This window comes from Gavialis gangeticus, unplaced genomic scaffold, assembly GCF_001723915.1.
Source record: "Gavialis gangeticus isolate Ggan-Ray unplaced genomic scaffold, GavGan_comp1, whole genome shotgun sequence".
Taxonomy (NCBI): Eukaryota; Metazoa; Chordata; order Crocodylia; family Gavialidae; genus Gavialis; species Gavialis gangeticus.
In genome coordinates, this window is record NW_017729000.1 from 1,216,791 (window position 1) to 1,225,004 (window position 8,214).

General features: G+C 42.8%; 1 protein-coding gene across 3 annotated transcripts in view; it reads right to left on the reverse strand.

Annotated features, from left to right (window-relative positions):
- The window catches only part of UBLCP1 (ubiquitin like domain containing CTD phosphatase 1), an 18,752-nt gene extending 12,362 nt beyond the window's left edge, over positions 1-6,390 (reverse strand). For 2 of the 3 annotated variants that reach the window (XM_019506071.1, XM_019506068.1), the window contains exons 1-7: positions 6,286-6,390; positions 3,993-4,186; positions 3,401-3,492; positions 2,867-2,952; positions 2,657-2,772; positions 1,731-1,829; positions 818-855 (exon numbers count right to left, since the gene is read on the reverse strand). In XM_019506071.1, coding sequence (XP_019361616.1) covers positions 818-855; positions 1,731-1,829; positions 2,657-2,772; positions 2,867-2,952; positions 3,401-3,492; positions 3,993-4,146 — 585 coding nt within the window. In that variant the 5' untranslated portion in view covers positions 4,147-4,186; positions 6,286-6,390. The remainder of the gene's footprint in view (positions 1-817; positions 856-1,730; positions 1,830-2,656; positions 2,773-2,866; positions 2,953-3,400; positions 3,493-3,992; positions 4,187-6,285) is intronic. The other variant, XM_019506069.1, reaches the window with a different exon arrangement.
- Positions 6,391-8,214: the final 1,824 nt, after the last annotated feature.

The window sequence follows — 8,214 nt, forward strand, 5'->3', positions numbered from 1 at the left end:
CCTGTAAGTGATTTTGTTTTTAAATTAAGCAAAAATGAACACAAGCAAAGTAGAAAACATGTTTCCCTGTTAAATAATGTGAAAAAAGGGCAGCCCTGTAACAGCAGAGATACCAGGGTAGAAATTTTGTGGGGAAAAAGAGCCCTCCTTGAGGAGGACATATGTTTGACTTTGCAGCTAAGGAAAACTGGTTTTGAGTTAACTAAATTATAAGCAATAGGAAAAGAAAAAAAACACACAAACAAAAAAAACTTAACAGCTAAATACAAAGCAACTTCAAAGCCTGTTAAGTGGATATCTAAATCTGACCGCAAATCTGCTTCCCAAATTTGTTGTACCAGCACTTGTTTTGTTTAAAAGCCATAAAGAACTGAGTTTGAAAGAGGGGCTCCTGCAGACTTCATAAGAAAGGCACCTCCCAGCATTCAATATGTACTTCTACTTTTTAAAAAAGAGCTGCCTTACAATTACAGAGTAGCATATGCTATCCCAATGAGAGACTATGCATGCATACAAGGATAAAGAAAGCATAACCAGTTTGAATGAGACCACTTCAAAAACCTGCGTTCTAGCTGTGCAAACTGAACAATATTGTGTGTGGAATTTTAAAGGTTAGACTTGCTGGCAATTTTGCAGAGGAGACTAGTTTTAAAACTCATTTTGAACTTCTTGAGAGCTTGAACAGCCTTTGATCTCATCCTACCTGCTCCCATTTGCTAGTAACATTATCTGTTCTGCTGAGTGCAATCTGATTAAAAGTATGAACGCAAGGCTACCGAATACTGACAGCATACGAGTTATTTCCAAAACAACTTACTTTCATTTTAGCTTCAATCCACTTCATGTTAGTAGCAGCTAAAACAAGGGGAAGAGGGGGGAGGGGAAAGAGGGAGGAAAGAACACTATTGAAAACGAAACTTTAATTCTCACAGATACATTTTTTTAACTATACAATCTGCATACAACACTTAATTCTGATGTGTAAAATGAACTTTTCTCATTGTACTTTTCCTCCACCACTGCATTCAATTTCGTTTTGACTAAAATATTTACATAGGGAAGTTCACCAAACTAGTCTTTCTTAGCTAGAAGAGAGACTAGATTAAATGTTTGTATTTTTGGAAAAGATTATTCTAGACTGTTCAAGCTAAATTAACCCTCCTGTGACACAACTAGGGCTACTGCACACCCCAGCTCAGCTAAAGATCTTTCTCCAACTGCTAGACATGAAATGAATGAATTTGTTGAAGCAGATTAGCTACCATTTTTTTTATATAAATGGGATAGTGTTGTTTGTTTCCAGCTTACCTCTGCTAGAGGTGCTCATTGCTTATTGCCTGGACTGGGATATTTCCACAACAAAGTTATGTATCATCAAGCAGTGCATGGGGGTCGCTTATACAGCTTCATTCCTTCAAGTACTTGTTCATCTGCACAAACTAACAATCGTCATACGGAAACTGCTTTATTCACTTACTTAAAAGAACAGTGTGCGATGCTTGTCCACATGAGATTTACCATCTTAGTAAAGTTATAGATCTAACTGCTCCTCTGTACAGACCCAACTCAGTGAATACAGTACAAGTACCATTAAAGCATTGCCTGATACTCTGTGATGCATAGCAAGGGCTATAGATAGGTTTAACCCAGAATCTCCACTGCAACATCCAGCATTATGTATACTGAACGATTTACAAGAGACTTTTAACTTGCTAACAAAAATAACTTACACCAAATTACAATATCATAATCCTCATATGCAGATGTTAGGAATTCATGAAGATATGGCCTCATTAACTCTACCCCAGTTTCAGCACACGATCTGTGGTCTGAAAAGAAAACAAGCATTCATCACTAGTTTACAATGTTTTAGTCTTACATTTCTTCTAGCCAGATATTTGTAGAAGCCCCATCAATTAAGCTTCTGAGCACTTTGAAAACATTAGTGAATTTACTCTCCTAAAACACCACTATGCGGGGACTAACACCCATGTTCCCCCAAATCCAGTTCAGTTAACCATAAGACAGTCTTTCTTTCCTCATCTCAAAAAAGGACAATATTGGTGACTGTGCACACCGCTACATATATAGCAGTCTGCCTTAATCAGAAAACTACTGTTTATGAAACTATTAAATACAGATTTATTAATGGCATCCTCACCTCAAGCTGTAATTAAAAGCTTGAGTCAGTCTCTCCTGATGCCCCCAAATTCCAGTCCAATGTGAAGTTATCAAGAGAAAAACATTGGTTTTTCAAGGGCATTGATCTGATGGCTTCAAGGCAAAATGTGTCTGGGTGGACCTTTCATAATCAAGGAGTCACCTCTCCTTTCCCCCTCAACTCCCCTCCCAAGAGCTGGACTCACTTGCAGATTGAGTTGCTCTTTTGCACTAAGTCAGTTCCTCACACATTTACCACCTAAATGCTCAGGACAGAAGATAACTGGAAGCTGACTTGCATACAATTTTACACTATTTTTGTAAGTCTTTTTTTTACATCCCCATGTAGCAACTATACATAGTATCACATGAAATAATCAGTACAAAATGCTGGAAGGGCACAAGATTATTTAAAATAATAGCAAGAGAGCAATACAAGCCAACGTAACCGAATGACTTACAGAGCAAAAGCAAATCAAGAGGTTCTTCAACTTACCAAACAGTGTGTAATCAACATCTAGTACCAACAGCTTTTTTCCTTCCCTAGGTGGATTCAGAACTTCCACTTTGTATTCTTTAACTCTGCGGGAAATTTTTAGTAGGTTTTCTTCCCTGATACAACAACATAAACAATTATGGTTAATGAGTGCAGACTGAACATTAAGTAACAGTGCAATCTTTTCTTAAAATGGCTAGAACAACACACCTATTTTCTACTTCAACAACTTCTTCCTCAATATCAAAATCATTAATGACATCATCATTATCAGGGGGTGGTCCAAGGACATCTTCCTAGACAATAATAAAAAAAAACCACAGCAGCAATAAATGAAACTCATGTCAGACCTCTGGATTTTGTTAAAACACATCACAGGAAAAGTAATACTCTTTAATCCAAATGCTTTTCACTTCAGTAGTAGCATAATTATTTGTAAATACTGATAAATATTAGTGACAGGCTTGAGAAATATTATTGCCAGGATATCACAGCAACAGGACTTGCACATAAATTTGGTCACTGCACAGCAATTTTGCAAAGGAGTACATTTTCTAGCGTGTGGAAATCAATTAAAAGTTCTGTAAGAAAACTCATCTTCCATACAAATGACAGCAGCACAGAGTTATAAATGTGCCTCTATTTGTATATTACTTTCTGGAATGTTAGCATTTCTCAAAGGCAGAAAACAGCTGCCAAAAATACAGTTCATTTTAACAGGAATAAGGGAACAAAACAATTTACCAGACTCTCTTCACGAGTTCCCATCATCATAATTTTAGTATTTGGTTTCAGCTTGAGAGCTCCGAGCTTAACGTCGTCATCTGCAGGTCTGCCTGCAATAAAGCAGATTTTTGTATTTTTCTTCCCCTCTTGGAGGTTGCATGATCACATTTGATCCAAGATGACACACACAATACTATGCCATTGGAGCCTCAGTTTTCCCTTGTGTCTGTTATTGTTATAGTCAAGGCAGAAGTGTTATAAATGCATTGACAAATTAATGCTAGTCCAAATTACTTGCCACATAAAGGTACTTAGAAATCCAACCAAGAGTGGGGCTCCACAATGCCACATTCTGCACATATGCAGCTCCTGTTGCTTTTACAGTTTAATTTGCAGCAGTTTAAACTGCTGATGTACACCATGATGTGCTACACGATGTAGCATGTTGACATACTAATGCTAAGCAACACCTAATGATGTGTTAACCATCCAAAGCATTCAGGCGTTAGGTGGGGAAGTAAAAGCTCTGTTAGTCTGCACCCCTTGGACAAGCTAAGAAGCTCTCCATGTCATGACTGAGGTAAATATCATGAATTTGTGGATGGCATACCTTTCATTTTGAGGCCAAGCAGTTTTTGGCGCTCTGGTAGCACTCCAGTAAGACCTTTGAGAGACTGCTTGAGATCTAATACTGTATCTTCTTCTGATAGTGAGGTGATGGTATATTCCTGTCCACCCCATTTTATTGTGAGAGACAGAGACATCCTTGAAGCATATGTTCGGTACTGCTGTCAGAAACACCTGCTGGGGTGAAGGTGGGGGGGGAAAGACGTTCATATAAAATACAGAACTAGGAAGAGCAGTTAGCTGGAAGGGGAGACTACATTACAAGTAACAATATTTTTGAGCGTATTGTATTGTTACATTATTGTGAGCCCTACACACTTTTTTTATGCAGTTGTGCTTCCAGAATTATGTTTCTAAGCCAGGGCCAAGCAATCATTTTGGGCGGAGAGCCGCTTACTGAATTTTGGCAAGCCAGAGGGCTGCATGACAGGCAGCCTGTGGCAGATAAATATTAATTTTCTAAATTTTTTAGGGGACCTGTGGGCTGGATAGAATGGCTTGGCAGGCCACATCTTGCCCACCCCTGTTTTAAGCATACAGTTAGAATTGAGCACTGGCCTTCCTTACTCATTTACACAGATCTGTGCTCTACCTGCAATAATACACACTCCAGGCCATATTTTATTATGCCAATATCAAGGTAGGTGTTTTTGAAAACAAAGCCAAAACACACACCCACACAATGCAATTAGACTGCAACCAGTTCACTTTGATTATAGTGCAGACATAACAGCCATAATTACCAAATCTCTAATTTAAGTAGCATCATTCATAAACTGTATTCAAAACAATTGGGTTAGTTTACAAGCACAAGAGCAGATAGGGAAAGATTCTGAGTGAGGCATTCAACCAATATTATCCTTGGGGTCTGTCAGAAAATAATCTTACCACCTGCATAACAGGAACATGATAGAGCCAAAAAAGATCAAGGCCTTGGGTAGACACAAGACAGCCTGTACCCCAAAAGCCAATCCAAAAATCACTAGGGGAGAAGAATGCTATTATCCTAACATCACCAATGAGAAATCAAGCCCCAACCAGATTAAATAATTTGCCCAAGATCACACTGTACATCAGTGATTAAGCCAGAAACTAAAATCTCAAGTGCCAGCACCATCTACTCTATGAAGAGTATCTTCCTTCCCTAGCATGGCCATTCAAGCAATGATTTATTCTTGCTGGGATGCAGTGCTGAGAGTATGAGCTGTATTAAAAGCAACTAACAGATCCAGTTGTTAGTGGATTTAGATTTAGTCACCGGAGCCAACTCTGTTTCTCTAGCATGTCAGGCCTACAGATAAATCCCCCTGAAGCAGAGAGATGTAAGTACTTCGCGCAGGACTACATCTACATCCTAATCTCCTCAATAATCTTCCGCTGCAAGAAGCGGAGCTGAAACCAGCTTTGAAGGATCTTAACAGACACATCTAACAGCTCGCTTCCTACAAAAATGCCCCTCCAGAAGTGGCTGCAGCCGCTTGCAATTAATTGGTCCTCGCCAGCTGCGAGACAAATAGGGACATTGCTCAGGGGCTGCCATCACAACACCAGCAAGTATCGTCTAGAAATCTGTTATCTAATAGCAGCAGAAACTTATCCAGATGCAAAAGCTCTTCTCCATAAGGGAAAGAGAACTCCTCGCGCGCCGAAATGCCCAGATCCGCTGGAGAGCACCAGTAGCTTGGATCAATCGCGCAGCTTGCTGCCCGAGAGAGGCCCTCTGGCCATTCATGGATGCTAGGCTGGAAGCAAACACTCTTTCCGTTTGTCACGGGGCAACATGACTTCGGTCGGTCCAACTCGACCTGGTGCTTCCATGGTCTCCGAGAAGGTCTCCGAGCAAAGGGCCACTTTGAATGAGATGGACGGTGCGTTTCATATGGCACCGACTGGGTGCAGGACGCGCCTCACAGCAAGGCGCGTGCCAGGCGTCGATGGCCACAAAACCGAATCAGCCATTGTTTTTCCCCACACAGAGGTAAAGCGTTGCTGTGGGTAATCCACGGGTATTTGATGAGGTGATGGGTTTGCTGCGGAGTCTCACCAGCTCCCGCGACTCCTTCAGGCGCCCCCTGCATGTCCCTCGTTTGTAACCTCCGACCTCGCCCCATCCCCGTGTTGTTTGTTGTGCCGAGAAGTTAACGGACGTGTGCCCCACCCCCCCCCACGGGTGCCGCCACCCCTACAGCGTTGAGGGCACCCCACTCGTGGGGGGAGCTGAGGGCCCCTTCCCCTAAAAGTGACGTCACCCCTAGGAACGAGCGACCCCCGCTCACCCAGGGCTGCGGAACCGGCACCTTCCCAGCAGCAGCCGCACCGGAAGCGGAAGTGATCCCTGCTCGTTTCCCCGCGAGCCGGAAGTGCGTGGGGGGGTGAAAGACCCGGATGCGGCAAAGCCGAACGGCTTCTCTCCCCACAGAACGTGGCCCACTCTGCCGCCTTCCGGTGTAGCCCGGAAGTGCACGCCGCCACCCGGAAGTGCTCCTGGCGCGGACGCCGTTGCCGGGGCAACAGTGGGGTGTGACTGAGGGGGCCTGGGCCTTGGGGCGCTCCGGCCGGGGGTGAGGAGCGCGCTTGCGGGGAGGGGCGGAGGGCCACCGCACGCACGCGCACAGGTGTCTACCCACACATACATGCGTGTATGTATGCATATGCACCTGTGTGTTTGTGTATACAGAGTCACGCAGAGTCACCAAATAACCCCACACACGTGTGTGTCCATGAGTGTACAGGGATGTATTTGGCAGCCGTGTTGGTCGGAGACTAAAAGAAATGCAAAACTCTGCGCCTCTAGGTTCAAAGATGATCCCTTTTCTTAAACCAACCAAATTGCAAACAAAAACAACAATAAAAAAGGTATTTTTCAGGCTCGGGGGAAAAAGTCCCCATGGGTAGGAAATAAACTTACTTTTTGTGTGTATATGCACCTGTGTGTGTATACGCACACCTGTGGTGTGTTTACGCACATTTACATGCATGTGCATACATGCATACCTGTGTGTATATGCCCACTTACGTGTATATGCACATTTATGTGCATGTGTATATGCATACCTGTGTGTATATATGCACCCTTCCCCAAAAATGTGTGTGTATGCACATGCCCACCTGTGTGTGTGGACACATGTATACCTATGTATGTCTATATACACGTCTATGCAGACATGCATACACACACGGTTTAACTAGTCTACACAGGTGCAGGTGTATCCCAACTTCAGGGCACAAGCCAGCCAATGAGGCTTCGGGACCAGATCAGCTGTTGGCCTGATGGAGTGTGCTCATGGCTCAGGCCACAGATGAGAGCGTATGAGAGTGTATGACGGTTAAACAGCTGGGGAATAGGGAGGAATAAGGGTTTTCCCCTCAAACCCTGCCTGCGTCTATGCACCTTTTCAAGTTGATCTCGGAAATTGTCATTTCATCAGCTTGTGTTTCTGAGAAGAGAGGTATGAGCCAGAGAGCAAGCATTCCTACTTCACTCGGAGGCAGTCCAGAACAGGTACCCAAACTTGGCTAAAATAATGTGTACGTTCATGTACTGAAATGGTTCACTTCTTAGGCGTACATAATTCTGCCCGTGCCTTTCTATTTCCAATACTGATCCTTTAATTTCATGTGCACTGTGATTCCCTCCATGCATTTCCCCAAGGCCTATCTATCCTGGAGAATAAAAAAAAAAATCCTATCATTGCTAACATGAGTTTAGGACATGGGGCTTGAGCATGGTGGAGTGGAGTTGTCAGCATGGTGTAATTTACCCTTGCTGGGAGCACGTCTAAGGCCTTATCTGCAGCAAACAGAATGATTTAACTTGGTGACTCTCTCAACCAGGGTGCTGCGGCTTACAGGCAGCTGTGAGATGCCATACAATGTTAGCGCTGTTAGGTGTGATTTAACAAGATAAACCCAGAGATTTCAAACAGGAATCCATAGTGTTAAAACCCTCCTGCTCTGCTGTGATATTTCCGAGTTCTTTGTAACAGAAGAATCACTTTATTATTTTTCTGTTGTTAAAAAAATGACTGAAAACATCTGGCATTTTCCAAGGGCCTTTCCCTGAGCCTATTGAGGGGTGCCTCAGGTCTAAAAAGGCTGAGAACTACTGATTTAATTAAAATGATGTCTAAGTCATTTTAGTTTAATCAGTGCTGCCCCATTGTTTGAACACTTAAAATCAGTTTTGCGAGGGTTTAATATCATTT